Here is a 27,825-nt window from a genome sequence, read left to right on the forward strand (position 1 = left end):
TGGCCTTGTGGCCTTCTGAGCTCCCGGGCAGACCCCAGAGGGGAGGGTGGGACTGTCACACCCTGCCCAGGGCCACACTCCTCCCAGCCAGAGAGGAGCCCAGCCCCCCAGGTCCAGGGGGAGGAAACCCAGTGGGAGGTGGCAAGGAAGCCACCCACAAGCTTCTAAGTTTAGCCCCTGCTCCAGACCACTCCCCTCACCCGCCTCCAAGGCCCAGAGCCAGGCATGACCTCATCCTTTGCTCCAAGACTCCACCCTGCCTGCCCGGGAGTTCTGCCTTTACGGACTGGGGGCCAGCCTGGCAAGCAACTTGGGAGAGATGGGACTCCAGGCTCACAGCCAAGACAGGGACCAGGAGAGAAAGACAGGAAGCTGCCACACATATGTTGGAGCCTGTGGCCTTTATTCACGCCCCCCACCAAGTAGAGCCAGAAACGCCAGGGACGTGGGGCTCAGGGTTACACCCTCCAAGTCCCCTACCCCAGACACTCCTGTGAGCCAGAAGTGTATAAAGTGCTGGTGTATGAGGACCCTCTGGGGAAGGCCGAAGGGATCGAGAGCCCCACCCCTGGACCAAGGCAGCAGAAGGGACTCTGCTCTGAAAGGGCAGGGACTCGCCCTAGGTACCCAGAGTGCGGGGAGGGAGGGCCGGCCTACCACCACCACCTTGGGGGGGCTGGTGGGGCTGGGGAAACTCAGATGCAGTCCTGGGCTGGAGGAAACTGAAAAGGGAGCCTTTGACAAGGAGCCCAAAGAGGGTGGGCCGAGAAGGTGGACAGCTGCACCCCTGGGAAGGGAAGGGGGGGTAGGGGAGGCCTCGGGGGTCTCAGAGGATGGGACAACCCCTCCGGCGCTTATTCTTGCGAACCTGGAGGCCCGCCCGAGTGGCCATCTCGAATACCTCCCTCACCCCCTCCTTGGTCTTGGCTGAGCACTCGAGGTAGCCAAAGGCACTTATCCGGTTCGCCATGTCCCGGCCCTCCTCGGATCGCACGGGCTCCTGAGAACAGAAGGCCAGAGGTCAAAAGAAGCTGGTGGCCAAGTGTACCTCTCCCCACACTACCCGTGAAGTATAATAACTAGACCAGGATCTCCTCCAGCCCTCACCCCACAAGGCACCCACGTCCCAGCCACCCTGGGCAGTTTCTGGGCCAGGACCCGAGACTGACGTTTACGTTAAAAACTGTCTCCCTCGGCCCTGTATCCCATGGTGCACCCTCCTCTTCTGGCTGAATAGTACCTGGCACCTCCTAACCTACCCTCCCCGCCTCCCTTCTCGCTTGTTTCCGGTCCATGCTTTATGCCTGCCGAAAGAATTTTTCTAACACACAGGTGTGACCCAGTCTAAAACTTTGCCATCATTATCCTTCCAGGATAGTCCATATTCCTCATCCTGGCAACTTTCTTAGGCTCTAGTCCTCTGGCCAGAGAGCCACTTAACCAGGTAAGCCAGTGCCCTCCCTCTCTGGGCCTTCTAGCCATTTCCAGTGCCCACCCCCCCGCCTCCACGTCTGCCCACACCTCCCCAGGTGTACCCTGACGGCTCAATCTGCACACCCCAAGCAAAACACGTAGTGAAGAAGCTGTCTCCGAGGACAGGGCTACTCTTACTAGTCCCCACCCAAGCAGAACGGATAACAGATGAAGGCCTTAAAATGCCAAGTGACCTTGGCCAAGTCACTCCCATTTCCTGACAATCTGATCGTCAGGACCAGAGACTAAAGGCCCTTCTGGCTCTTCCTCACTGGGGAGGAGGAGGTAGACCTCACATCAGGAGGTTGGCTTGAGAACAGGCCCTGAGAGGGTCTCCAACCCCTGCAGGGGCTCCCGGCCTGGCCACCGCACCCACCTGCTTCATCTTGGCCAGCTCTCTCCTGGTATGCTCGTCTTGCCTCAGGTCCTTTTTATTCCCCACGAGGATGATGGGCACATTGGGGCAGAAGTGCTTCACCTCCGGGGTCCACTTCTCAGGAATGTTTTCTGCACAGACATGTCCCAACAGGTGTCGGTCCCTCCACTTGGGCTAGAAAGCTCTACCCCCCAGGGGCCCCCTTCTCTCCCCACAGCAGTGTTAGAGGTTCTTCGGCACAACAGCCCCTTTCACAGCTCAGAGCCCCTCTCCCCGGCCACTATACCCCCTCGGAGCCCTCCCAAGGGCTGGAGTCCCCACAGCGCAGTTGGCTAACAGCACCCCGTCTCGGAAGGTGGCTGAATCCAAGGGCTTCTCGGTGCCCTTCACCAAGGCCCGCACCCCCACCTCACCCAGGCTGTCGGGGCTGTCGATGGAGAAGCACATGAGGATGACATCAGTGTCCGGGTAGGAGAGAGGTCGCAGGCGGTCATAATCTTCCTGCCCAGCTGTGTCCCAGAGAGCGAGCTCCACCTGACGCACGGGGCCAGTGAGTAGCTGCCTGAGGGCCCCGGTTATCCCCTCCCCTGCCACCCAGAGGTCCTTGGAAACCACTGGCCCTCTAGGTTCACTCAACATCTATCTCTCGAGCACCTGCTATGTGCCAGGGACAAGGCATGTCACATGTAAATTAGGTGAGTTTCTAGAAATCCCGAGACGGGGGTGCCTGATCTTTATGTAGTTTAGAAGCTACCAAGGTAAGCACCACGATTGATTGTAAGTCACAAAGACCTTCGAAGGAAGCCTTACCATTATCCCCATGTTGCAGTCGGAGGGACTTAAGCTCAGAGGCAAAAGGACGGCCCAGATTAGAGAGTCAGGGCCTAAGAACCAGGAGGTGTTTCTAGATCTCCTGAAACTACAATTTCACTTCCTAACACGTACTGGTTCCGGCAGGGAAAGGAGCCAGGAGTGGGTGGATGGTGAGGAAGGACATCCAAGGTCCACAGTGTCGGGGCGGGGTTCCCAGGGGGAGACAGGAAGGGTTCTTGGCCTTCACCTGCTTGCCGTCCACCTCTATGTCTGCGATGTAGTTCTCAAAGACGGTGGGGACATAGACCTCAGGGAACTGATCCTTGCTGAACACGATGAGCAGACAGGTCTTCCCACAGGCCCCATCGCCCACAATCACCAGCTTCTTTCTGATGGCAGCCATGGCTCGGGCTGACAGGAAAAAGGCAGGGGGGGTTTGGGAAAAAGCCAGTGAATCCAAAAACACTTCTCTGGGGCCCCCAAGACCTGGAAACCGAGGCCTCCAGCAAAGAGAGGGACAGGGCCTTGCTCAGGCGTGTTCTTGCCAAGAACTAATCGTTCAGACAACTGAGCTTGAAATTCCTAATCTCAGGGTCAGGGACAGGTCTTCCCGGGCGGATTAGAATACAGATGTGGGAGGCAGAAGACGCACCCAGCTGGGAGCCACCAACTGTGGGATCTTGGACACTTAGAGGGGTGCTCAGGGATCAGGGACATGCCTGGAAGAGCCACCTGTAATCTGCCATACATACCAGGGCTTCAGGTCAGACCTCATCCATTACCAGGATTTTGCTACTTTCCAAGTTTCATAATTGCTAGGGTCCAATCAAGAACACATTGTCCCTCACTCAGGACAAGTCGCGCCTGCCCAGTCACAAGTAAGGAGGCCCTCTCCAAGACTACAGGCTGGTGGAAGCAACTACCAGGTGACAGGTGGGTAAGGGAAGCCACGCTGAGCATCTCGACAAAAATCATCTCCTGACTCAGTCCCCAGCAGCCTGCAAAGGTGGACGGTGCACTTCCCACTTTGGCGCACTAGGAAAGGGAGGCTCCGTAAGGTCGCGACATGTGTTCGGAGTTGCAGCAGGGATGGCATTCAAGGCAGGGCTGTGTGACTCCGGAGTCTGGTGCCTTTTCTACCTATCACCCCAGAGATGGGAAAAAGAGTAGAGGGAGGGAAACCCAGACAGAGGGCAGTGGCAGCAGCCAACCGGCTTCCCTGGCCCACCCCAGCCCAGTCCCCAAAGCCAGCCCCGAGTCACACAAAGGAGGCTCAGTCCCGGCAGTGCCCACAGCCCACATTCGGGCAGTCTGCCCTCCTCCCCCCTTCCTCCTGGGCATGGCAGCAACACTGGGTCACTCAGCCCCAGGCAGGGGACAATGACCACACTGTAGGGAGCCACACATCCACCACAGCAGAATGACTGAGAAGAATCCACCAGGGAACCACCTCCACCCACCCCCTGGAACAACCCCTTACTCCCCTCTCTGTCCAGCTCACCCCAAGGCCCTGCCCACCCCTCCCTGTGACTCAGGCCAAGGAGTCAGCTTCCTGAGGCTTCCGTAGGTCCCCGGGCCCCCAACACACCCGAGCAAGCAGCTGCACAATTCATCACACCTACCCAAACCCCCCTGCCCCTGAGCTGAGCCTCACTTCCTCCCTCCCTGGGGAGAGGAGCGGCTGGAGGGCCGGCTGAGATTCCCAGGCCTCCAGCCTCGGAGGAAGAGAGGGCGGGCTCCAGAGCCCAGATGCCGTCGAGGCTGTTGGGAAGGGGGAGGGGGCTAGAGCCCGAGCTGGGAGGAGCTCCCAAAAACGCTGAACAAGGGCCAGTCCCCGCACCAACCAGGCAGGGAGTAAGCTAAGAGGGAAGGGGATGGTAACCTGATCTCTGCCCCAAACCTGGCTTTTTCTCTCAGTCCCACATCCTGTCAAACTGGGCTGAACTCTTGTACTCCCCACAGACCACCACCACCCCAGAGGCCTGGCTTGGTCTGCCCTTTAGGAAAGTGAATACTCCAAGCCCACAGCTAGTTCTCTTCAACGGTGGGATCCTGGGTGGCCTCCCTCCTCTCCACACACACACAGGCACAAAACTGGGATGAGAGGAAGTGGATATGAGTCAGAATTTTTAGGAATTGAGAGGATACGGCTACACTCTCCCCACCACAGAAGGGTCTCTCCCTGGTACCCTGAGAAACAGGCAAGAAGGCATGCACCATGCCAGCAGATTCCCTCCAAAAATAGAAACCACCTTCCAAAAGGGGGCTCTTCCTGGAAATTCTGCCCAGGTGATCAACTCCCCCCACCCACTTCCGCTAGTTCCATTGGTCCAGCTGTGGGAAAACAGGTTGGGGTAGCCCGGCCTGGGATGGGCAGTGTCGATGAAGGGCAGTCACCACTGCGGTGAGTACCAGTCACTTCGGTGTGAGCAAGCCACTGGCCTCCTGCAGCAGGACAGTCTAGGTGACACCAGACGGTGGCAGGCCCAGGACAGAATTCAGGGGCAAGGCATGCATTCAGTGACCTAGAGCCCCCAGCTCAATTAGAAGACTCTCCCTTCAGGCTCTCATCGGGCAGGAAGAGCAGCGGGCCTAGGCCAGGCCAGGACACTAGGCCCAGGGCCAACATGGCAAGGAAAACAGCTCCGTGTGAGGCAGCCCCAGAAGAACTGCCCCACTGACCCTAAGAGGGGCAACCGAACCCAACACAGAGGCTGGAATGCAGCTCCAAGCTCCTGGGGCCTTCCCAGGGAGACAAGACATCTCACCCTCTCCTCAATCACTCTATCTAGATTTCCAGATGACCCAGGGGTGGGCTGTACCCTGTAGGCCAGGCCTGAGGGCTAGGAAAGGAGTAAGATACCACCTCAACTTTAAAGCCTCAGACCCTCCCTGCCCAAAGCCCCAAGATAATCTTTAGCCAGGTTTGGGGGGTGCAAGGGAGGGAGGGGTCTGAAAGGGAGGAGATTCCTGCATACATAAAAAGAAGCGAGATCCTTCCCAATCTCCCCTACCTTCCACCCCAGGCACACTCCAGCAACCGTCCAGGGAGGCGTCCAGACCTCTGGGAGCAGATGCAGCCCCCAATGGTCACACCACGCCCCTATTCCCGCCATTCCACCGGCCCGGCCGGGGGAATTCCCACCTCCAGCCGGATTCGTGCCCGGACCCACACCCCGACCCAGGTCCACATCGGGCCGCCCGGCCTGGGAGCCAGAGCGGCTGGACTGGGGCTCCCCCGCGGACACCCAAGTTGCCTCCTGGCTTCTTGCCCGGCGAGGCAGGTTCCGGGAAGCCGGGAGGGGAAGGGCAGGGACCCAGGCTCGGACACAGCAGGCGAGAGGCCCCGTGGGGCAGCTCCCGGAGTGGGGTGGGGGAGAGCCCTCGCCGCAGCCCAGGGAGGGGCCAGCCGCGCCGACCCCCGCACAACCCGGACGCCGCGCGTCCCAGGGGAAGGAGGGCGGCCCGCGCTCTGGCCGAAGCCCCCTCCCCGCCCGGCGCCCCGAGCTCCGGCCAAGCGAAGGAGGGCGAAAGTGCTCTCCCGGGGACGAGTTCCCGGGACGCCCCGCCACCCCAGCCCCCCGGCCCCGTGTACCTTCCGCTCCGCCGCCTCCAGCTGCGCGGCCAGTGCCGGAGGCTGAGACTGACCCAGGGGGCCCCGCCCCGCCCTCCTTCAGCGCCGCGGCGGGGAGGGGCGGGCCCGGCAGGGGGAGGGACCGGCCGGGGGGCGGCCCTTGGCTCCGCCTGCCCACAGCCCAGCCCGGGGCACGGCCACTTGTCCCGGCTGCGGCCGGGGGTCGGGAGTGGGATCCCTGGCGGGTCCGGGGAGTGGGCGGCGGGCGGGACCCCTCGAGGACTCAGCCTCTGCCCCGCCTTCCAGCCCCCAGGGGCGGACCGGCGTCGGGAAAGTTGTGAGGCGCTCGGGGTGGGGTCGGGAAAGGGCCGCTGCTGCCCTCCCGTGGCCAACCGGCCACCCGCGCCCGCAGCCCCTGGGACCTAGCGCGAGGGGGCTGCGGAAGACGCCCGCCCCCCCTCCGCTCGTAAAACCCTGCGGTCTAAGTACTGCCCAACATCACGCCCCCGCCTTGGGGACTTTTCAGATCCTTTGAGTCCCAGGCCACCTTTCCACTTGACAGCTCCCTTCCCCCCTCCTGGAATTTCCTTGAGTCCAATTACTGCGTACCCCTCGAAGGGCACTCCTGGGGGCCTTTCCTGATCCCCAGCTGGGAAGTCAGCTTCCATCCCCAGTGCGTTATTTCGGTGCCTGTGGGGACACTTGGCCTGGCCTGATACGTCGCATTGGGTATTTACCTACGTGTGTATCTCTTTTTCTGTTAAGGTGGATGAGGAGGGAGGATGAGGCAGTCTACCAGCACTTTATGTTAGTTTGCGACCTGTTCGCTACGTAGCTCAGCCCTTTCAGTACTCATCACGGATCTTTGGGTTAAGTACACCCATCTCCTGAGGCTCAGAGAAGTTAAATGGCTTGCCCACATTTTTGCGATTTGTAAGGAACAGAGCGAGAGTTCAGACGGTCCAGGTCCGTCTGGCCCTCGAGTTGGTGCTCTCTCCCTGCCGTCCTTTATGCTCCCCCCACCCGTCGCTCCCCACCTCCTAGCACGCTGTGTGGCACACCTAAGTTTTTCAAGAAATATTGTCTGAATGAATGAATGTTAGAAGTCCCATAGATTTTAAAGGTCTGAAGAGCAGCCCACACATTCGATAAATGAGCAGGCTGAGGTCCAGAGAAGTTTGGTCCCCAGGCCTCTTCACCTGCTCAAAGGACATGCACCGAGTGTGAACTGAGAGCTATGTGCTCAGTTCAGATTGATTTCGGTCTTCAAAGAACTTAGTCCAAACGCGAAATACAAGCAACTTAAAGACAGCAGTTCTTGAACCCTTACGGCATGCACCTGGCTCTACACACAGACATGAGCTACTTCAGTCCTTGAAACAACTCTTTGAGGTAGCACGGTTACCTCCATTTTGCTGAGCAGCAAAGAGGTTGTGGGTCTGACACCAGAACCCCGAGAGGAGGACTCGAGAGTCTCTGCCCTTAACTGCTACTCCATTGTAGACAGGAGACAGCGGTTGTCCTGGGGGCATGCATGGGCTGTGGGGGATACATACCCAGCCCTGAAGGACAAGTAAAGTTTTCCAGATAAGGTGATGAGCAGATGTTAAATGGGTTGGAGCCACAATAGGCTCAAAGAGTTATGGAACCCCCAGGAGGGTGGGGCTGGGGCTGGAGAAGGACGCAGGGGCCAGATCATGAATGTCCTTGCATGCCACACTCAAGAGTTGAGTGTTGATTTTGGACTAGGTGCAGTAGGGAGCCACTGAAACGTTCTCTCAAGGGAATAACCAACTCAGATTCACCCTGTGGAAAGGTCACATTTGGGGATACAGGGGCATGACCTGGAGACAGAGTTAGGAGCCTAATGTAGTAGTAACAGTAGGGGTGGGGCTAAGTGGACAAATAGGAAATACATTTTGTGATATATCATCAACAGCATGTAGTGATTGAGTCACTTGCTGGGTTAGAGCCAGAAGCCAAAGGTGACCAAGGCCTAGATTTCTAACTTGGGCTGATGAGCTGGTGTCCACTCCATGATGAACCAGGAGAAGGCACACGTGTGTAGGGAAATGGTGGATTCCATTTGAAGCTAGGACACATGGGCCTAAAGCTCAGGAAAGATCTGGGGGAAACACCGACTTGGAAAACCCCAGCAGGTGGCTGAAGCCACAGAAGGGGATGGGAGCATGTGGAGTGGGGCGAGCAGAGGGCAAAGACAGAACCGGGGAGCACTGCATTTTTAGGACCGCTTTGCTGTTCTTTCCACCACCTGAAAGAGCCTTTTGGTTTCTAATCAGAGTAAATAAAGACACACATTTGTATCCATCTGGTTTATTTGCCATTAGCTATTACTTTTGGATCTAACTGACACCCCTTCTTCGGTTACGCTGCCACTAAAGAAGGTCAGGGAGACAAGTTCAGAGTTTGAGTTGGCAGAGGGTAAGCATGGAGACACTAGGATGATGGTGGGAGGGGTGGGGCTGAGCCTCTCAGGAGTAACTGCCTGGCCCTCCCAGGGGGATGACGAAGACCGAGATGTCATCCCCGGAACCCAGCTTGTTGTTGGGGAGACGCCAGCCACGGTCCCGGGGGGTGCCCCGGGCCCCCAGGACCAGAGCTTGGGCCAGAGCTGTGTACCTGCCAGGAGCACACGTGCACATTCATGTTCCAACATGTATATGGGAAGATCGATACACAGGCCCTCATGTGGGTCCCCAGGCATTGCTTCCCTTGGCCCCTACCTTCCCCACTGTCATCCCCCCCGCCCCCCGCCATACAAGCCCTACCTGCTGGGGTCATTGGGCTCATAGGCCGACAGCACCCTGTCCACAGTGGCAGCTACCTCACAGTCACTGGTGACATCCCACAGCCCATCTGTTCCCAGGACTAGCACGTCATCTGGGCAGTGCTCGTACTGCGTCAGGTCATACACTCGCACCTGGCGGGGAGAAGAGAGTGGAGAAGGAGCTTGGGGACAAAGGGACCCTGGCAGAAAGCCAGCCTGGGGCCCCCAGAGGAGGGAAGGTATGGTTGAGGAAGCCCCCATACGGCTCACCTCAGGGAAGCAGGAGAGGAAGGGCTTGATGGGCAGAGTGGAGCTGCAGACCTTGAGGTTGTGATCTCCCAAGCCCCGGGTCACCCCAATGGTGGCCATCACTCGAGCCTAAAGGGAATGAGTGTGGGTGCTGCCACGGCCCTCTCCCAGCCTCTGAAGCTACAGGCCCTCCCACCTCTGCCCTCGGGTAGAACTCCCACCTCCCTAGACAAGTTGCAGTGGGTCCTCCTGCCCTCTCCCACCTCTACCGTGGAGTTTACCTTTTTGCCCTCCCCACAGACCAGAGGAAACCTGAGATCCTCCAGCTCGATCTTTTTGTAGGCCCTGGGGAGGGGGGAGCAGAGGAGGCATCACCCAGGCATCAAAGCCCCTCTCCCCGAGGAGCCATGCTTCTCACACAAACCCCTAAGAAGGCCCACATCCCCCCCACCCTCCAGCCTGGCCCAGCCTCCAGCTTCCACCTTGCTGCTGGTGAGGGACTGGTTGTGTTGCCATGGGAACGGGCCCCAGCTCTGAGGGAACTGTTACCAGCCGGTCATGTTCTGGTCCCGGTACAGCATCCTCTGCCCCAGCTCCTTGGGCTGAATTCTGCGGGGGAACTCAAGGTGGGTGAATTCACCACCTAGCAGCTCTGGTTTCAGGAAGCCCTGGGGTTGGGAGTGGCCGGACAGAGCAGAGGGCCAGGGAGGCATTAGGCTTCGAGCACGCCCTGGCCTATAGATGATGTTAATTACAGCAGGGCCTTAACTGGGGCTTATTTACCATGTGCCAGGCACTGTTCTAATACAAATAATGTGTATGATCTCGCCCAACTTCACGACAACCCTTAAGGCAGGAGCTATTGACGCAAGTTAAGGGAACCATCTTTAGGTCAAATGATTAGCAAAGGACTCGAACCAGGATCCAAACCCAGGCAGTCCAGCCCTGGAGTCAGTCCTTGAAAGCGCTAAACCACACTGCCTCTCGGGGGGGGGGGGGGCTGTGCTCCTTCCTTTCCCCACCTCTGACTTCACTTCCTTCCTCCGCGGGGGCCACAGTGGGAGCCCCAGGGTAGCCCACGTTCCTTCCTGCTTCGTAATCCACCAGGTCCCAGCTCAGCTGTCATCTGCAGAGCAGAGCAGCCTTCCCAGTGAGCAGCCAGGAAGGAGCTGTCCCAGTAAGGAGCTGTCCGTGTGGCTAGGGTGGGGCCCTAGGCTACAGAGAGCCACCAGAGTCGACAAAGGGGTAGGGAGGTGAGTTCCTACTTACAAGCAGCTGAAGACGCCGGCGCTCAGTCTCCGGGGTGAACTCCCGGGACATTGGAATGATTTCACCATTCCGGACAATGATGGCTCTGCCCAGAGAAAGAAAAGGTTCGGGCTGGGCTCTCCTCAGCCCCACTGTGGAGAATTCCAGAAAGACCAGGCCTTCCCTCACAATGACCCTTGGGTTTCCTCACCCAGACCCCGCTCTTGCCTCCCCTTGTGGCTATTACAGGCCATCCCTTATGTCTGACCGCTCCTGACACCATCCCTCCCTCAGGTTTTTTATTTTTAACACCCACCACCCTCATTCTCTTCTATTCCCCCATCCCAGAGTGTGACCCCCTGTAGGCATTTTCAAACCCCCCTCCCCATACCTGCTGTCACCTGCATTGGCCACATACACCTTGCCTAGCAAGTAGACCACAACCAGTGCACAGCAGCCCCCCTCCACTTGGTGGCCACGCCGCTCCCGGGCCATCTGCTCATCCTGCCAGGTGAGGAAGGGTCAGAGGGAGCGAATGAAGAGGTTCTAGGCACACAACCACCACCCCCATCTGCAAAAATAAATGGGCCCAACCAAGCCACACTGGAGGAGAGGAGGGCAGACATGGGTATAACTCCCCTTTCCCTCCCCTCTGAACCAAGCCCTGCTCAGGCCCTCAAAGGTGTTGTGGGTTCTCAGGGCCCCTTAGGCCACTTGATTCCCATACAAAGTTGACCAGAGTATCTGCCTAGCAGGCTCCTGCCCAGGGGGCCACCCACTCACCATGAACTGGAAGGCATTCTCAATGGCCCCCACTACCAGGCTCTCATGGGTCACTTCCTTCTGTGAAGACCAGCAGGACTGAGGACCAACCAAGTGAGAAGAATCAGAGGAACCTGGGGCTCCTGGGGTAGAGGGGAGGCAGAGGGGCGGTGGCGAGGGGTCCTGGAGTATCTCTACCAGGTCCTTTAGCTGCTCCCGGATGTGGCGATGCAGGAGCCTGGAAGCCATTTCAGCAGCTCCGCCCCCTGCATGCCCATCAAACAGGCCCCAGTAGTAGAAGCAGAGTCCCTGGTGGAGGAAAGGTTGGATGGAGGTGAATGAGGGAGACTGTGTGTGTGTGTGTGTGTGTGATGCAAGGAGAAGAGCAAGACTCTCTGGGCAACCATTATTAACATCAGAGAGGAGGTCAGAGTTTGGTATGAAAGGCAAATTAGATTTATTCACTCATTTACCGAGGGCCTATTATGTGTCAGAAAGTAAAGCATCAAAAAAGCTAAACTCGGAGGATAAAAGATGCAAAAATAAACATTGGCAATGAATGAAACCATCCATAAATGCAGGAGCACCTACATTCTAAGTGGTAAACGGAACATTTATACTGACATTCTAACTGGTCAATGTCAGTTCCGTACCAGGGGTAGAAAGCTAGTGAGCTAGGAGTTAGGTCTGAGATTTTAAAACTGGATGCCTAGAATCCCCGGGGAGAGGTGTCACCATGTCTCTGGAGGAGGGGAAAGGGGGTGGGGGCTTACCTGGCCTTGGCTAGGCTCCCTAGGCGCCCCTGAAACACTCCTCCGACCTTCCACATACACCACCTCACAGCAAGCCTGGTCCTCATTGTGCCGGCTTTTGCCAGCGTTGATGACCCTGCCAGGCCAGAGTGACCACATCAGGTTGGACACCAGACCAGGTCCTGGAATAACCCCCACCTTAGACACACACACACCCTCTCTAGCCTGCTGGCCAAACTGAGAAAGGTCACAGCCACCTGGGATCCAGGCCAGAAAGAGGAGGAGAAGGGAGGCAGGGTAAGGCACAAGGAGTGCTGTCTGGGTGTCAGGCCCCACCACCTCATAGAAAGGCCAGCAGCGGCATGTTTCTGCGCCTCTGCGCCGTTGCCCCGTCCCTGGCAAAGGGGGCACTCCCACCAGCTGCTGCGGAAGGGGCTGGACAGGGGCGGCAGGAGGTCTTACTATCCTGCTTGCCAAGGCTCTACATCCCACCCTGAAGCCTAATCAACTTTTCTAGTGCCTTGTCCACAGCACCCCACCGTCATGGGCACACCCACCTTTATCTTAAAATCATCCAGTGAAAGTTTCTGCTGCTTTGGCAGTGAGGAAGTGCTCCAGCCCAAATAGGGAAAGAGGAATTGAAATAGGGTAGGGGTGGAAGCCCACCTGGACTGTGCAGGAGCCGCAAAACTACAAACTCTTCCCAAACAGAAAGCTACAGGAGCTGGTGGTGGGGCTACGGGTCTACCAGCCACCACCCTCAGCGACCTCAGCGCCCCCATCTCCCTCAGTGCTCTGCTTTCCCAGTGGAGACATTAAAAATACACCCGGCCTGGGAGCCAGCCGGCTGCTCCCCACTACGACCGAGGGTCCACTTCTTTGCCAGGCCAGTGCCATGCCCTTCCTCCGAGAGGCATTCAAAGGGGACCCTCCTGCTTCCCGGGCGGCCCCCTCCCCCGCCCCTGGGGAAGCGGGAGGCCGCCTGGTGTCGCGGGCTATTTCTGGGTGTGGAGGGGGAGGGGAACGGTAAGAGGGACAGAGAACTGGGGCGCTGGGGTCGGGAAGCCCAGGAGCGAGTCTTTCCAGCCGCCATCTCCTCTATTAAAAGCGCACCCCTCCCTTAAAACCCCGCATCCCTTAGCCATTAAACTGCCCGGCCCCGACCGAGAACTGGCCAACTCATCCTCCACGGGGCCCTCCACCCTCCGGGCTCTGGAAGGGAACAAGGTCCTGAGGCGGCGCGGGTGAGGGTAGTCAACCAGCTGGAGGTCCTGAGGAAGACTGCACCGACTTGAGAAAGGGCTGGGAGGGGGTGCGGCCCGAAGCCCAAAGGAGAGCAAAGGTCCTGGGAGAAGGGAGCTCCCTGCGCCGAGCACGGCAAGGGGCACGCATCCGAGCGCCGGGGATACCCAGCGGGGGAAGGGGATGGGGGCTGGGGTCCCCTCCTGCCTAGGGTGTTCCGGGGGGCGCTCACTCGGCGTAGCCCGTGCTCCAGGGCAGGCGACGGCCGGTGTCCGGGGGGCTTTGCACAGCCCGGCCAGCGTGGTCGTCGGCGCGTCGTAGCCCCCCTGGGCTCAGCTGCAGGAAGGTCGGTCGGGAGAAGCAGGCTCGAGCCTCTACTGTCTTCGCCGGCGCTGCGCTCCCGCTCCCAGCCCTCGCCGGAGGGCTCCTGGGCGCTTCTGGAGGAGCGGCGGTCTGCGGCGAGGGCGCGCTGGGCAGGTCTGGGGACTTGGGGCGCGGAGGCGGGGCGCCCCCGGAGCTCACCAGGTGCGCCACGGCCGAGCGCACCCGGTTTAGCATGCTGCCTCCCTGCCCCGCCCTCGGCCGTGGCCCCGCCCCGAGGCGGGCCCCGCCCCCTAGGGCGCGTGGTGGGCGGTGCTCGCCCCTGCGGGCTCTCCCCGGCCATTGGCTCTGGGCGGGCAGGGCGGGTCCAGGCAAAACTTCCTCCGGCTCTGGGCCGCCCCCGGCACCTCCCCACCCGCTCGCTGCTCCTTCCCGCCGTGTTCAGGCTTCGCTCCGCCTCGGTTTCTTTGGGAAAGAAGGGTCCGCTGTTGGCGGGAAGGGGACGGAGGGAAGCACACCCTCTTTCAGCCGTGCTCTAGATGAGACATCAGCTAGAACTTCCCCATTGTGACGGGGGTGGGGGGTCTCCTCACCCTCGGTTCGTAGCAGCCAGCCTGCCCAAAGGGTGATGGAGCTGGTGACCTCAGAACGAAACCAGCAGCTTCCGCCACCACTGGGTGTGAAGCACCCGGTGTGACAACACCTCTGGCTGGGGCTGCTGGAGTGCGAGTGAGGGCGAGGAGCTGGTGCTGGGTGTGCTGTGGGGGTGCTAACGACGCGGGCTGGAGCCCACCATCCTGAATTGGGGAGCCGGGGGTAAGTTCTTGGGATCCTGACGGCTCTGTTCCCGAGGACGATCACCTCTAGATCTGGGAGAGCGGTTGCCACTGTGACTCCACTTTCCTTCTCAGCACCCAATTTCCCCCCACATTTGGGCCTCCCCCGACCACAGCAGAGCTAGTTAATAAGAATAACAATAACTACTCGGACTTCCTATCTAGTAGGCTGGCTACAAAGCACTTTCCATATATTAGACCATTTATATCAACCAGCAGCCCTTCAAGGTGGGTTTTATGTTCTTTTTACCGATGACGCACCTGTCATTTTACAGGACTTGCCTCAAGAGGTCACACAGCCAATGAGAGACTCACACCCGTGCCAGTCCCCAGACGCCCAAACTCGGTTCTGTCTGATGAACCAAGCTGACCTGTCGGGATCGTGGAGGAAGGGTTAAGGAGGAGGTGAATGGCAGAGAGAAGAGTGGGGTATCCCCCTCTTCCACCTTCCTCGTCTGAAGGCAGAGGCTGAGCCTGCAAGCTGAACAAGATCCGTAGGCACCGCCAGGGGGAGACAGAGGCCAGGCTAAGCGCTTGCGTGTAAGGGAAAAGTGGTACTAATTTGATGCCCAAAGAGCCCTGTTCCTAAGCCTGTTATAAGGTAATTGATCAGTAGATCTCCAGAGACACCTCCTACCCCATGCACTGTCCAAGTGGGGACAAGACCCTGTGGTCCTAATGGAAGTCACGGGTAGCCCTCAGGAATCACTGGCGCCGAGTTCATGGTTGGGACTCCATCTCTGGGCTCTGTGGGCAGAATGCTTCATGAACATAACCCTCTCTGTTCCTGAGCTAAAGTGTGCCCGCAGAAGGGGTGGCTTTCCTCGCAGCTCCAAATAAAAATCTCATAATGGTCATTCAGGTCTTTATATATTTTTTTTTAATTTTATTTATTTATTTGAGACAGCATGAGCTGGGTTGGGGGCAGGCAGAGGGAGAGAGAGAAGCAGACTCCTCACTGAGCAGAGAGCCCCATGCGAGGCTCCATCCCAGGACCCTGAGATCATGACCTGAGCCAAAGGCAGACGCTTAACCGACTGAGCCACCCAGGTGCCCCTTCATTCAGCTCTTTAGACTTGCTGTAATTATACCTACACTCTGGGCAGAGACAGCCAGAAAAACAGAAGTCACAAGAAAAGAAAACAGATCAGATCGAAAGGCCCATAGAGTGGCAAAGGCAAACGGAGGTAAAGACCATGCTGCTGCTATGGGTATTTCCCTCCTGTTTGAGAAAAACTGGAACCAGCTCTCAGATAAATGACATAAACAACACCGGCAAGCCAAGACTGATGAAAAAATATAACATCCTGTCTATTTTTATTATTCAGTGTTTCTGGGGCAGTTGGCTTACCACTTCTCTGTGTCACCCTGCTCCCTAATGCCTGCTCTTCACAGCATCCACCATGGTGTGGCCACAAATAGGCCACAGAGCCAGGACAGGAAGATCCCGAGCTCCAGCACCAGATGGTCAGTGGGGATGTCAACAGCACTCTCAGGCTCCAGAACAGCACCCCCCGAACATAAATCCTAAGGCTCTCCTCTCTCCAAACATCTTACCTCTGATTCCTGGCATCATCACACCTCCTCCGTCCTCAGACTGTCCCAGAATCTGGTAAGAAAGTCAGCACTTCTACTCACCCCTGAGGCAGGAGAAAGGAAGAGGGGAAAGGGGTGGGGTAGGAAGTCAGACTTGGGAGATACTCTTCTCTGCTGACAACTGAGACTGCTCAGTGCCTGGCCCTGCCAAGGGTGTGTGTGGCCTTAGCCAGTGAGGGGGACCAGGCATCCTCAAGACAGGGCCCTTTACTTTAGGCCACATGCAGTGGCTCAGAGCTCAGAAGTAGGCTTTCCGCCCTTCCCTCTACGTACCCCGTTACTCCAATCCCAAAGCCCTCTTAAACTAAGAGGGCCCCTCCTGCTAAGAGACAAATTCATATACCACCTCCCTCTCCCATTTGTCTAATGCTTCCACATCCAAAATTTCACCCTGTAAAGAATTATAAAATTGCAATTATATTGCAACTCATATAATGAGGATATTGGGTCTCAAGTTTGATTCTCGAGTTGGGGTTCACAGCCATCATCCATAAGGATCAATCGTCAGCCTACTGCAGCCCTCTTGCCGGCTTGGCCTCTACACTCATACCTCCTCTAGTCCTTCCTGCCCCTGAGGACACCACTCCTGGTGTAGAGATCATTTGCTCTTCCCTCCTGGATTTTAACATTTTCACAGTGGAGGGCTAACATATCATTCTAGAAGTGCATTGTCTGATAGGATTTTGTGCAATGATGGGAATGTTCTATACCTTTTCAATGCGGTAGTCCCTAGCTACACGTGGCTATTAAGCACTTGAAATGTGGTGAGTGCAAATAAGAAACAATTTTAGATTTTATTTAGTTTGTATTTAAACTTAAATAACCACATACGATTAGTGGCTATCCTACTGGATAGTGCAGTTCTAGAATCTTCAAGCCTCAAAACCCTTGGGGATCTTGGCAATCCCTCCTCACACGCAGCCCCCTTCCGCCCCGGAAGCCACAAGACGGAGAGTTTTGAGGGACCTGCTTGGGTTACCCCGGCCTGCACCAGGGAGATGTTCCCCCGGACTGCACTGCGGACAGCGCGGCGGGACGGGCCCGCCCGGGGGCCGGCGGGGGGGGGCGGCCCCGCCTCTCCTCGTTTCTTGCCTCGGCCGCCAGGGGGCGCTGTGCGCGTCCGTGCCCGCCCGCCCCGCCGAGCGCTCAGCTCGGCGCCGGGAGCTGTCCGGGAGGAGGTGGCGGCGCCCGCGCGGGGCTGGCGGAGCGGGGGCGGCCCCCGGCGACAGGGAGGGTGGCGGCTGCGCGCTCCCCGGCCTACCGGCGGGAGCCTCGGAAAACCCCGGCGGAGCCTTGCAGAGCTGGCCGGGCGGGGCAGGAGTTCCCCGTGCCCGGAGCGGGGCCAGGCATGATCGTGATGCCAGTTTGGCCGAAGCCGACGCGGCAACTTGGTGAGGGACACGGGGCTTCTGACTCGACAGCACCCGAGCTGGCCGCTCCCGCCTGAAGTCCGCCTTTCGGAGTCTTGGTGCGGGACTCAGAGGCAAGTGGGTACCGCCGTGGGGGGGTAGATCCCGGGATGGGGCTCAGAATTTGGAGCAGTGCGTGGGCGCTGGAGGGGGCCGGGAGAAGGCAGGGTAACTTAAAGCTTCTCGTGGTCCACAGCCTCGACTCCACGCTGCCATGCTGGCTGCTAACCCAGGCTCCCCATACCTTGCATCTGGATTTGGGGAAAACAGGCTGGGAAACTGAGGCAGGAGTGTGGAAGCCCAGAACAAACCCCACCTTTTCCCCTTCTCCCTGAGGGAGGGAATAGAATGTTGGAGGGCTCAGCCCAAAAGCACACCCCCCATCTTTTGGGTCTTGGGGTTCATGGGAGAGCCGGGTTGAAGGGTGTGGCAGCTCAGCGGGAAAAGGGATGAGGACTGCCTGGGAAGACAAAGCTGTATTTGAAATGATCAAAATGAAGGTTCCTGAAGGGGACAGGGAGAGGAGATACCTACTCAGAAAAGAGATCCATCTAGAAGCCTGGGAAGCTCTTGCCCATGTCTCAGGGATATTGGCACCATTTCCTCCATCTGCCCCATAGCCCTATCTGGGCCCCACCATCCTACCTGCTTCAGCCTCACCTCCCCTTGGAGGCAGAGGGAGGAGAGGTGATTGGGAGGAATGGAGAGGCTGTTGGGCTAGAGGCTAGAGACCGGAGGCACCCCATTCTAGCCCTCCGGAAAGGAAATGGGGTGAGGGTGGCAGAATGGAGCTGACTCCGCTTGAGTCCAGGACGCAGGTTCGGTGGGGATAGGAGGTGGAGGCAAAAGGATTCAAGACCTCGGGATCTTTTCCAGGGGCCTCTTGGAGCAGCATTTTGTCAGATCCTGCTCGGGAATCCTTCCCTGGCCTTCAGCTCCTTCCCAAGGCCAGAGCCCCAATAGCGTTGATTCCTAGACATCTCCCCACTATCCGCCCTGCTTCACTCCTGGGACAGAGGAATCCTCAGACTGCTCTTCTCAGGCTAGCTGCCGTGTGTGTTCCCAGAGGCTGCAAGGTGGAGGACAGCCTCTGTCCCCTGCCCTGCACCCTGAGCAACAGCTTCGGAGTTGGGCTCTACTCCGGTGCACCTTTCATCCTCGCCCATGGCCCTCCCTCACCTCCCGCAGGGCCATGGGCTCCCTCTGTCCCTGGCAACCCCCCAAGAATCTTTCCTACTTGTCTAGGTGGGGTGAGTCTGAGGCCTGTGGATGAACAGACAGAAGCTGAAGGATCCCCCCAAAAAAGGTGAGTGAGGAGACAGCTGAAGGGGGGACAGTTGAGGGGGTGGTGGTAGGGACAGAGATCAAGCACCCTATCTAAGGTCCTGGCATTTGGTTTGGCCTCTGGGGTTCCCAGGACTGTGCTGATGCCTGACGGGCTCCAGCGATGTCCCAGGGGGCCAGCAGTGCAGCAGAGGTGCTGGTCCGGGCTCTTGCTATGCCTGGGAAGCCCCATGCTGTTCTCTGCCTCTGCTTCCTTGGGATCCCCTCCGTTTCTAGCTTGTTCTCTGGGGTAGATGGCAGGCCTGACCCATCAAGCATAGAGGAAGAGAAGCGAGGAGAGGACAAAGTAGTGCGGCAGGAATAGGACAGGCTTCTGGGCTCTGGGCTCGGCCACCCACATGCTGCATGGCCTGGGGCAGTCATTTGACTTCTGTTAGCCCTGGTGTCATTTCTTCTTTTCTAAATTTAAATTTGTTGAAACTGAATTGCTATTACATCCCTAACTTCCAACCCCTCTCCTCCCCCAGTAAAAAGAGCAACAGGGAGAAAGCTAAGTCTCCCTTCTACCTCCATCTCTCAGAGAACCGGTTCCCCTTCCTGGTGGCAATCAATGTTACTAGGTTTCCTTGATACATTTTCCAGAGCTAGCTTATGCATATTTAAGTAACATATATAATCTCTCCCTTTTACACATTTTCTATACACCATCCCGCACTTTGTTTTGTTTATTTTTTTTCCCTTAATGGTGGTGGATTATCGTTAGAGATCATTGCCTCCTTCGGCACCTAAAGCATTTCCTTCTTCTGTTTTACAGCGGCCTCGATGTAACTGCGTTTGTACAGATGCCAGTCCTTGATTGGTTGTTTAAGTCGTGTCCAGGCCTTTGAGGATCAGTTTGCTCATCTGTCAAATAGGTACAAATAATCCCACGTTGTAGGACAGTTGTGAAGGCTGCAAGAGCACGTCTGTGATGTGTGTGGGTCAAGTGCTCCAAAAATGGGAGTCAGCAGTATTGTTCCTCCCCGGGGACAGCCCTCCAAGGGACCATGTCGGGTTCATCCTTCAAGACCCTCTTACATGGCATCTCCCGCCACAAAGCTGTCCGTGCTTTTCCCGACCAGACAGTCTCCCTGCTCCCTTTCCTACTACAGCACTCATCACTTTGCGCGGTGAGTTCGCACCAGGCTGAGAGCTGCCTAGGGATAAGGTGTGTATCCTTGCCCACCTCTGTGCCTCCCAGGGTGCATGGTGCTGGGGCTGGGCGCTGGGGAGCTCCTGCTTGGCACTGAGCTGGGTTTGCGCTTCTCTCCACAGGATGCGGGAGAGGACCGCTCAGAACTGGAGCGCGGGCCACTGGCTGCTGGCACTTTCCCTGGCCTGGCTGTGGACCCTCCCTGCCTCGGCTTCCTTGCAGCCACCAACTCCCACAGGTTTGGGGGAGGCGGCAGAGCCTGGGAGAGGGTTTCCCAGGATGCCGGGAGGGCTGGGCACCACCCCCACCCCATTCCACAGCACGCAGATCTCCAAGGCTGAGTAAAATGCAGATTCTAGGGGTTCTCTGTTTTTCACCCAGGAAAATCTGCCCCCCCTCTGCTATCCCAGCCCAGAGAAAGTGTGGGCAGACCTGTGGCTCACCTTTCCTTCGGGGCCAGAAGGTGTTCTGCAGGGAGAGAGGCCCTGGGGTGGAGGCTTAAGTCTAGGCTTCTGGCCTAATTCTGTGGTTTTCCTTCTGGCATGGCTAAAGCCTGTGTAAGCAGATCATCCTCCCCACGCATTGTAAGCCCCCAGAGCCCTTGCCCTCACCCAGAAACAGCCAGGGGAAGTAGGGGCTGGTGGGGGAATTCCATGTTTCTTCTGCCCCAGGGCCAGGCTCTGCCAAAGAAGGATGAGCGTGGCATCACTGGGGCACAAGGAAGGATCGGGAAGGCAGAAGGAGCAGGATTTCCCGTTTCCTCCTCCTCCTGGGCACCTGGCCATCTCTTGAACACCCCTCCCCTTGGCTGGGAGGAGGGCCCAAGAACGAGCAGGGCAGGCAGGAGGGGAGCGGGGCTGCGGGGTGTGGGCTCGGCCCCTGACTTGTCTGGCTGCTCCAGTCCTGGTGAAGCAGGGCACCTGCGAGGTCATTGCTGCTCATCGCTGCTGCAACTGGAACCGCATCGAGGAGCGCTCCCAGACTGTCCAGTGCTCCTGCTTCTCTGGCCAGGTGGCCGGCACCACGCAGGCAAAGCCCTCCTGCGTGGACGGTGAGCGAGAAGCCGGGCCCTGGCCGGGAGGGCCCAATCACAGAGATGAGAAGGGCCGTCCAGGCCGCACATCTGCTCGGGATACAATTTCATGCCATCCCGGGGCTTTCGTCATCAGTCTCCAATGATGGGTAACCTCTGGGGGGAGGAGGGCAGATGGGACCATCCCTGCTTCATAGATAAGAAGAGGTCCTGTTCTGTGGCCGCTCTCCTTCTTGTCTGCACTCCCTGCCTGTCGCTACACATTCTGTCAGTCGAATCCTCTCTCCCGAGCATGGCACCTGCCGTTGACTTCTTCACCTCCTGCTCCTCCGGCCTCTTACTCGCACCCTCCTCCCATTCTGCTATGGCCTTGACGTGGACACACATGTGTCACGCACACCCACCCCCCTGCCACGATCCCACCATGCTCGTGAGCTTGCACTCAGGTGGCAGGGCTATAAACGTGCCCGCTTGTGCTCACATGCATGCCTGCTTTGCACTCCTGGTCTGTGGACCCCTTGCGCACTTGCTCACGTACACCGGGTGGGTATGTGGAAGACTGCGCCTCTCTGCTGACCGGAGGGCTCCTTCAAGAACTGGCCCTGCCTTCACCCCGTGCTGTCTTTGGTGACATGTAGGGATCCGTGGGATTGAATCTGATATGGTGTGTGCCCCAGTCTCAGCCCGAGTACTGCCTTTTCGGGCAGCCCAGAGTCGGGGAAGACAGGGAAACGCAGGACTCAAAGCCAGCAGTGTGCAAACTCGCACTTCATCCTGCACGGACTTCCCACCCGTGACTGCACGCTGAACCCGAGGACAGCTTAGAGCTGCCCTCACTACCTCCTGCTCCCACAGCCTCCATCGTCCTGCAGAAACGGTGGTGTCAGATGGAGCCCTGCCTGCCGGGAGAGGAGTGCAGAGTGCTCCCGGATCTGTCAGGATGGAGCTGCAGCAGCGGACACAAAGTCAAAACCACCAANTGTCCCAAGGTGAGATCTGTGAACTACGTGGGCACATGCCTGCAGTCCCTGTGGACTGTCTCCACTCTGGGGACCGGAGTTAGGGCCTCTGGATTTGAAATCTGATGTGTCCTGGGCCAGTCCCTCATGCTCCATGTGCCTTGGTTTCCTCTTCTCCCTAGGGTGAGTTTGTCACCCAGAAAATATCAGGTCCATAAGAACAAGGTAGAGAATTAGGAAATGGTCCAGATAATTTGGAAGGGAATCTGTGTGGGGCAGAGCGGGGCAGCCACTTTGCCCACCCACCCCTGCCGCAGACCCCATCCCCACCCCCAGGATTAACTCCCTACAGCTCACACCTGTCTTCCTCTCATCTTACTGAGACAGCACCCAAGAGGATCATTACTTTCATGGTTTGCTGCCTGCCCCACAGAGCAAGGGGTAATTAAAATTTTATCAAACTCGTTAGCAATTCCATGTGTGTCATAACCGATCAGTCGCATGGCTCTGCCATCACCATTTGCACAGAGGAGTGACACCTGGAGCGAGGTCTGCCTTCCGCCCCGCCTTCCCACCACCACACAGAGCAAACAAGCAGACACATGAGCGGAGAAGAGAAGGCAGCCTGCAGGTTTCTGAAGAGAGCCACATATTCGTAGCGCACCGAACAGGAGCTACAGCCAGGAAAAGTGTAGCGCTTCCAGTCCACAAGCAGACAAGGGAGGCAGCCATTCTAAATGTGGTTAAGACCAGAAGACAGTAGTAGGACCCACCCCAGGGCTCGTGACATTTGTCACTGTTTTCTAGGTTTGGGTTTGTCGCCCATAGATCGCTGTGCTTGCGGTTTGGGCCACCACTCGGAAGCAAGCAGCGGTGAGGGGTGCTTGGTTTGCATTTGGGGAGGCCAAGCCAGCCACGCTCTCCCAGTCTGCACTGCTTTAGGGATAACGGATCAGCATGAATGACCTTCATAGGACCTACATCTCCTGGGGAGTCTTGGGCATTCCCTTCTCTAACCTTCCCCGTTGCCTACTCTCCAGGTCACACGATAGCTCTTGGGGTGACGGGCTGGACAGGACAGCTTGACTGAGCCACAGACTGAAGAATGGTACTGTTGTCAGCCAGCAACAGTAGCCATTCACTCACCCGGACACATGCCCTGTGCCAAGTGCAGAATCCCTCTTTCCGGGGGCATTTCAGTTGAGTTGCTCAGCAGATAGGACAGATCTCTGGCCTCATACCTAGCGTGGTGCTCCGTTCTCCTGGGGGGCCCAGAAGAAGGTCAAGATACATTTCTTGCCCTTGAGGAACATCCAGTCAAGTTGGAGAGTTGTTGAAAGATAATTGAGCTAATTGAGGTGAAAGGTACGGGACTGCGTGCAGCTTCTGGGCCATATGCTGTGGACATGTTGGGGGCGTGAGGGTGAGACTCCCACAGCCCTGCAGCCTCGCCCTCGACACAAGGCGCGAAGACAAGAGGTCACATTCACCACCCGCCACTTCCCTCCCTCACGTCAGTCCCAACACCAGGAAGCTGCCAACATGCCAAAGGAAAACCTCCGCTCCGTGAGAGACCATTGCTACCTCATTTGCCTGGAACTGGGTTGATTTGGGGAGCGAAAGCCGACATGAAGCCAGACAACTTTCCAGCCAAGCTCTGCAGAGGCATGGCCCGGTTTGGGCTGTTCATTGGGAATGGGATGGACAGGACCTTCAAATCATCCCCACCCAAGGACCTCAGGTTTTTGCTTGTTTGCTTATTTTAACAGATGAGGAAGCTGAGTCCCCGACAGGTAAGATGACTTGTCCAAGCTCTCCCAGTTTGGGCTTCCAAATCTCTAAGGCCTTTCACTTAGCCTGGATATGGGATTCCGGAAACCTGGGCCTTCCATGCTGTTTGGATCTCAAGAAGAGGAGCCCGAAAAGGACTGGCAGGAGAGCGGTGACATTTTTCTTGGAAGACTCTAGAACAGGTTTCTGTTACCCTGTTATAGGAAGTAATCCAGAATACTTACATGCCAGCGTGTGAGACCACTCTGCCCTCAGCCCCCAGAATTACTACCAGGCCTGGTGACAGCCAGAGATCACTCAGCCCAATTACACATGGGGCACTGTGAGCTGGCAACCCCATTCTGTCTAGTCGGACACATCTCTTCCCAAGTGCTTAGGCTGAATGGACCTCTCAGAGGCTCTGGCTCCAAGAGAGGCCGTGGGTGGAGTCCAGGGCTGGTGTCAGTCCTCTCCCTTCAGAGGCCCTGCTGGGCAGTGGGGGAGCCCTCGCAGGGCTGGATGGAGCCTCTCTCCAGGATTGCGGGTTGGCAGAGTCAGACTGACACACAGGCTTCAGGGACTCAGGGACAGGGGCGAGCTGGATGTCTCATCAGTGAAAGAATTATAGGCTCAGTGACTGCTGGGATCAGCTGGGATCAACTGGGATCACCAGGATCGCAGAGTGTGTGTGGAGGGCGGGGAGCTTGAAGGAAGGGGTGTCTAATGACCAACGAGGACAGTGGTGAATTCTGTCCCCCCCCCCCAAACCGATGATGGGCCGAGGCTGAATCTCAGCCCTCCCTGCTTCTTTCTCTTCTTCCCCAAGCAGCAGAACCAAAACTGTTCACCCCACTTGAGGGTTTTTCTTCCTGTTTTTGTTTAGTTCTGTTTTGGGTAACAGGGTGGGATGTGAGGCCAGCTTCTCACTCAACTGTAAATACCAGAACTCTGCCAACTCTGAAACTCTGCACAGTGGGGCCAGGCAGGGGGGTAGTCACAGAGCAGGTCAGAGGTGGTCATCACCTCCTTTCAGACTGGGGAACGGACTGAGGGTTGGCACACTTTCTGGAAAGAGCCAGATAGCAATTATTTTAGTCTTTACAGGCTATGTACAGTCTCTGACATGTTTTTCTTTGTTGTTGTGTGTTTTGTTTTATTTTGTTTTTTAAAAAAGCCTTTTAAAAATGTAACAGCCATTCTTAGCTCAAGGGCTGTACAAAACCTGACCCCAGGCTGGTTTTGGAAGGTTGCCAGTCCCAGCGAAGCTTTGAAGGCAGGCCTTCTGTGCAGCTTGGGGCTGCCTCCGGCCCCCTGGCCTGCCTTCGGTGCAGTGGGATCCTGAGCGTGAGGGCTGGGTTGGGTTTTGTTTTCCTTCTGATGCTCCGTGAGAGATCAGTGAGTGAATTATTTCGGCTACAAATGAGGCAGCTTCAGCAGAGTCAGACGATAAAGGCCTGCTCTCCTGGAGGCCAGGATGTGGGCTTCTCCCCCCCTCGCCCCCGTCCCTTGAGACTGTGTCCAGGAAAGCAGGGGAGGGTGCCAGCCCCCTGCCCATCTGCTGCATCCACAAGCCGCTGGGCTATGAGCGGGGGGAGCCCGAGAGAATGAGGGTGATGCTGTATCAACTCCCCCCACGGCCCCCACCTCAGCTGCCAACCCCCACCAGCCCCTGCCTCAGCCAGAGGCCTGGTTGCCTGACCCTCCTTGAGGTCCCTCATCTCTGCTTGCAGAGGAAGCCTCTTCCCTCGGGCACATGCCAGAATTTGCCTCCGTTTCCTCATCACCTACTCATACATTTATTTGGTGGGCTTTCAGGGGTGTCCTTTATGTGGCCTGGGATGCTCCACACAATACAGGAGGGTCTGGTGGGGAAGAGAAAGCCTCCCACCTCCAACCATAGCTCCCTAGGGTCCTGCTTCCAACGGAGTCAATATCCGTGCCCATTTTGTAGCTACTTCAGTGGCAGCCTAGGAACGCAAATTCATTTTCCTGGAGCATAGGCGTCCTGGAGTCATTTGTCAGTGGGCTGGGCTCTCAGATTCTATCAGGTTAGCTGTGCAGGCCTTAGGAAGGTTGCCAAGTACCAGAGATCACGTGGTTAATTTCTGTGACCTCCCGGCACTTGCATTAAGGTTGAGTGACATCGTCATTAATGGCCCCAGACAGTTGCCTGAAGTTGAGGCTGCAGCTTGCTAACGTCACAAGCTTGGAGCTGGAAGGGATTTTAGAGATCAGTTAGCCAACTCTCTCATTTGACAGACGAGGAAAGGGAGGCTCAGAGAGGTTAGGTGATTGGCTCAAAGTCACACAGCAAGGTGGTGGTACCGCCTACCCAGTGATCCAGACAAGCGTTCTTTGCTGTATGTCGCCTCTGTACTCCAGTACAGATGAGGAACCGGAAAAGAAGCCAGGATTTTTACCAAGGATGGATGTGAAAGAGTCTCATTCTAAAATCTCGAAACCCTGTGGGTGCAAGGGGACAAAATGAAGAAGGATGGGAAGCACTTAGAGATATATACACAGAAAGAGAGAAATAAAAAGGAGGGATTGAGAAAACTTGTTCAGAAAAACACCAAAATACCAAAGCATAGCACAAAATAATTAGAAGAAAACTGATGCCACATCCAAAACAGTTGATTTTTGTCCTTTCTGAAGGAGATAGAATGGAGCCCCTATCAACGTTTGGAAGACCTGTGAAGCCAGTTTTGATGACTTCTGGCTTCTTTAGATTCTAGTGTGAGGGTCTGCAACTAAGGCCCATGGGCTGAATCTGGCCCACTGACTGTTTTTGCAAATAAAGTTTTATTGGAACATAACTGTACTCATTTGTTTGTTATTGTCTAGGACTTCTTCCCTGCTGGGACAGCAGCTGAGTCACTGCGAAGAGACCATAAGGCCCACAAGGCCTTAAATACTTACTGCCAGACCCTTTCTAGAAAACTTTTGCCAATCTCTGCCCTCGTGTTTTAATTGAACCTTTCTCAGCACGTGCCTACAATCTGGAAAATGATGACTCTGTGCTGTATTTCTGAGTTTGGGGTTTCTTGGAGGCTGTGCCTGTGTCTCCTTTAATCCTTTCCAGTGCCACTTGTGAGACCTAACAACGAAAGGAATGAAGACATAAAGACTAGGAGGCCTTATTCCTCTAATAAATCCCTCATTATACAATACTGCTACTTGTTTCTCTTTCCTGATTGGGCCCTGATTAACACTATTAGCATCATTATCAAATCAATATCGAATATATTGTAGATGGTAGAAATGATTCCAGAGGAATAGGACCTTAAGGATAGGAATCTTGAGTGACTACGATTAGATTTAAAGGCATTAATGACCCTATCGCTCAGGGTAAAGGTAACACTGGTAGACTATGGCACACAGTGACAAGACAGGTACATTAATTGTCACCTGAACTCACCTGGAATCAATACCTATAGAAGGTAAGGCTCTGGGTGACCACGCAGTTGCTACCCCTGAGCAATGTAATGGAGATAAAGAATACAATAGGGTTAGTTGGTTGCTTCTAAGTGCACTCAAGAACGTGGAGAAAGGAAACTATGAGCTCAGGGCTTTAAATTCCCAACTCAAGACATAGGTAAGGGAGCAGGTTGGTTCTGTGATTGCCTTAAAGTAAACCTTTATTTCCTGTAGCTACAGGCTTGGGAATTCTGAAAACCAAATTCAAAGTAGCCAGCGGGCAGTCTCTACTTCCATTTTAATAGAATAATTTTGGTGCCCCTTGATGGAGACATTCTTGTCTTGGGAACAAATACTTCTAAACCAGCAGTGCCCAAAACTTCAGCAGCAAGAAGTAGCATTTTGTTAGTGAATCATTAGAGATAGGTATGAGAAGAACCACTTCCATTTCCACTCCATATTCGTTCACTAACACATGCAATGAGGGCTATAATGGTGGGAAATGTCAAGAAGAAGCCTCTAGAATGGCCTGTACCTACCAAAATGGTAGGCCCAAAGCAATATCCTTCCTGGAGAGATTACAGAGATGAACGTCACCATCAGAATTTGAAGGATATAGTAATGGTGATTATCCTCTTTCAACTTACCTGTTTGTCCTGTGTAGAATATGGATGGATTTGGGGGAATAATGGTGGATTATCTTAAATTTAATCGGGCTGACTCAATTTCAG

The 27,825-nt window shown here is 56.4% G+C and overlaps 4 protein-coding genes across 14 annotated transcripts; 2 read left to right on the forward strand and 2 right to left on the reverse strand.

Moving 5' to 3' along the window:
- Positions 1 to 382: 382 nt before the first annotated feature.
- On the reverse strand, positions 383 to 6,414 carry RHOC (ras homolog family member C). Of its 2 annotated transcripts, none has more exons than XM_034654109.1 (5): positions 6,258 to 6,414; positions 2,910 to 3,073; positions 2,263 to 2,383; positions 1,850 to 1,980; positions 383 to 1,000 (listed from the first exon to the last, which is right to left on the reverse strand). In XM_034654109.1, the coding sequence occupies exons 2-5, from the start codon at positions 3,063 to 3,065 to the stop codon at positions 827 to 829; spliced, it is 582 nt and encodes a 193-aa protein (XP_034510000.1). In that variant the 5' UTR covers positions 3,066 to 3,073; positions 6,258 to 6,414; the 3' UTR covers positions 383 to 826. The 2 variants fall into 2 exon arrangements, with proteins under 2 accessions (XP_034510000.1, XP_034510001.1); XM_034654110.1 differs by lacking the exon at positions 6,258 to 6,414 and adding an exon at positions 5,677 to 5,810.
- A 2,140-nt stretch (positions 6,415 to 8,554) lies between these two features.
- PPM1J (protein phosphatase, Mg2+/Mn2+ dependent 1J) lies at positions 8,555 to 13,882 on the reverse strand. Of its 3 annotated transcripts, none has more exons than XM_034654114.1 (11): positions 13,510 to 13,882; positions 12,057 to 12,171; positions 11,482 to 11,592; positions 11,305 to 11,364; positions 10,913 to 11,025; positions 10,543 to 10,627; positions 9,823 to 9,941; positions 9,555 to 9,618; positions 9,295 to 9,402; positions 9,026 to 9,177; positions 8,555 to 8,876 (listed from the first exon to the last, which is right to left on the reverse strand). In XM_034654114.1, exons 1-11 carry the CDS (start codon positions 13,833 to 13,835, stop codon positions 8,729 to 8,731), a joined length of 1,401 nt encoding a protein of 466 aa, XP_034510005.1. In that variant the 5' UTR covers positions 13,836 to 13,882; the 3' UTR covers positions 8,555 to 8,728. The 3 variants fall into 3 exon arrangements, with proteins under 3 accessions (XP_034510005.1, XP_034510003.1, XP_034510002.1); XM_034654112.1 differs by having other exon boundaries at positions 11,305 to 11,382; XM_034654111.1 differs by having other exon boundaries at positions 11,305 to 11,592.
- A 122-nt stretch (positions 13,883 to 14,004) lies between these two features.
- Positions 14,005 to 17,508, forward strand: LOC109489474 (synapsin-1-like). 3 transcript variants are annotated; one of them, XM_034654115.1, is made up of 5 exons: positions 14,005 to 14,414; positions 14,710 to 14,839; positions 15,830 to 16,046; positions 16,971 to 17,076; positions 17,107 to 17,508. In XM_034654115.1, the coding sequence occupies exons 3-5, from the start codon at positions 15,838 to 15,840 to the stop codon at positions 17,380 to 17,382; spliced, it is 591 nt and encodes a 196-aa protein (XP_034510006.1). In that variant the 5' UTR covers positions 14,005 to 14,414; positions 14,710 to 14,839; positions 15,830 to 15,837; the 3' UTR covers positions 17,383 to 17,508. The 3 variants fall into 3 exon arrangements, 1 of the variants encoding a protein (XP_034510006.1); XR_002142498.2 differs by lacking the exon at positions 17,107 to 17,508 and having other exon boundaries at positions 14,710 to 15,035; positions 16,952 to 17,076; XR_004623355.1 differs by lacking the exon at positions 17,107 to 17,508 and having other exon boundaries at positions 14,710 to 14,974; positions 16,952 to 17,076.
- Positions 17,509 to 18,682: 1,174 nt separating this feature from the next.
- TAFA3 (TAFA chemokine like family member 3) lies at positions 18,683 to 26,825 on the forward strand. 6 transcript variants are annotated; one of them, XR_004623356.1, is made up of 8 exons: positions 18,683 to 18,745; positions 19,538 to 19,637; positions 19,875 to 19,930; positions 20,038 to 20,153; positions 20,817 to 20,966; positions 21,804 to 21,926; positions 22,946 to 23,700; positions 26,522 to 26,825. XR_004623356.1 is itself a non-coding variant. In XM_034654118.1 (7 exons), the coding sequence occupies exons 4-7, from the start codon at positions 20,039 to 20,041 to the stop codon at positions 22,957 to 22,959; spliced, it is 402 nt and encodes a 133-aa protein (XP_034510009.1). In that variant the 5' UTR covers positions 18,683 to 18,745; positions 19,538 to 19,637; positions 19,875 to 19,930; position 20,038; the 3' UTR covers positions 22,960 to 26,513. The 6 variants fall into 6 exon arrangements, 5 of the variants coding, with proteins under 5 accessions (XP_034510009.1, XP_034510011.1, XP_034510007.1 ...); XM_034654118.1 differs by lacking the exon at positions 26,522 to 26,825 and having other exon boundaries at positions 22,946 to 26,513; XM_034654120.1 differs by lacking the exons at positions 22,946 to 23,700; positions 26,522 to 26,825 and having other exon boundaries at positions 20,817 to 21,097; positions 21,804 to 21,927.
- The last annotated feature ends 1,000 nt before the right edge of the window (positions 26,826 to 27,825 follow it).

The sequence above is a fragment of the Ailuropoda melanoleuca genome, chromosome 2, assembly GCF_002007445.2.
Source record: "Ailuropoda melanoleuca isolate Jingjing chromosome 2, ASM200744v2, whole genome shotgun sequence".
In the NCBI taxonomy this organism is placed as follows: domain Eukaryota; kingdom Metazoa; phylum Chordata; class Mammalia; order Carnivora; family Ursidae; genus Ailuropoda; species Ailuropoda melanoleuca.

Bases quoted from the DNA above. Each gene is read 5' to 3' on its own strand.
- RHOC (XM_034654109.1), bottom strand. From the start codon at position 3,065: ATGGCTGCCATCAGAAAGAAGCTGGTGATTGTGGGCGATGGGGCCTGT. The intron at 2,384-2,909 runs GTGAAGGCCAAG...CCCGTGCGTCAG, and splicing joins TAGAGGTGGACGGCAAGCAG to GTGGAGCTCGCTCTCTGGGA. The intron at 1,981-2,262 runs GTGAGGTGGGGG...ATGTCTGTGCAG, and splicing joins CGACAGCCCCGACAGCCTGG to AAAACATTCCTGAGAAGTGG.
- PPM1J (XM_034654111.1), bottom strand. From the start codon at position 13,835: ATGCTAAACCGGGTGCGCTCGGCCGTGGCGCACCTGGTGAGCTCCGGG. The intron at 11,593-12,056 runs GTAAGCCCCCAC...TTCCTCCACCAG, and splicing joins GGGAGCCTAGCCAAGGCCAG to GGACTCTGCTTCTACTACTG. The intron at 10,628-10,912 runs GTATGGGGAGGG...TTCTCTGGGCAG, and splicing joins GCCAATGCAGGTGACAGCAG to AGCCATCATTGTCCGGAATG.
- LOC109489474 (XM_034654115.1), top strand. From the start codon at position 15,838: ATGGTGTGGCCACAAATAGGCCACAGAGCCAGGACAGGAAGATCCCGA. The intron at 16,047-16,970 runs GTAAGAAAGTCA...CCGCCCCGGAAG, and splicing joins TCAGACTGTCCCAGAATCTG to CCACAAGACGGAGAGTTTTG. The intron at 17,077-17,106 runs CGGGGGCCGGCG...GGCGGCCCCGCC, and splicing joins CGCGGCGGGACGGGCCCGCC to TCTCCTCGTTTCTTGCCTCG.
- TAFA3 (XM_034654116.1), top strand. From the start codon at position 20,039: ATGCGGGAGAGGACCGCTCAGAACTGGAGCGCGGGCCACTGGCTGCTG. The intron at 20,154-20,816 runs GTTTGGGGGAGG...TGGCTGCTCCAG, and splicing joins GCAGCCACCAACTCCCACAG to TCCTGGTGAAGCAGGGCACC. The intron at 20,967-21,586 runs GTGAGCGAGAAG...GGTGACATGTAG, and splicing joins AAAGCCCTCCTGCGTGGACG to GGATCCGTGGGATTGAATCT.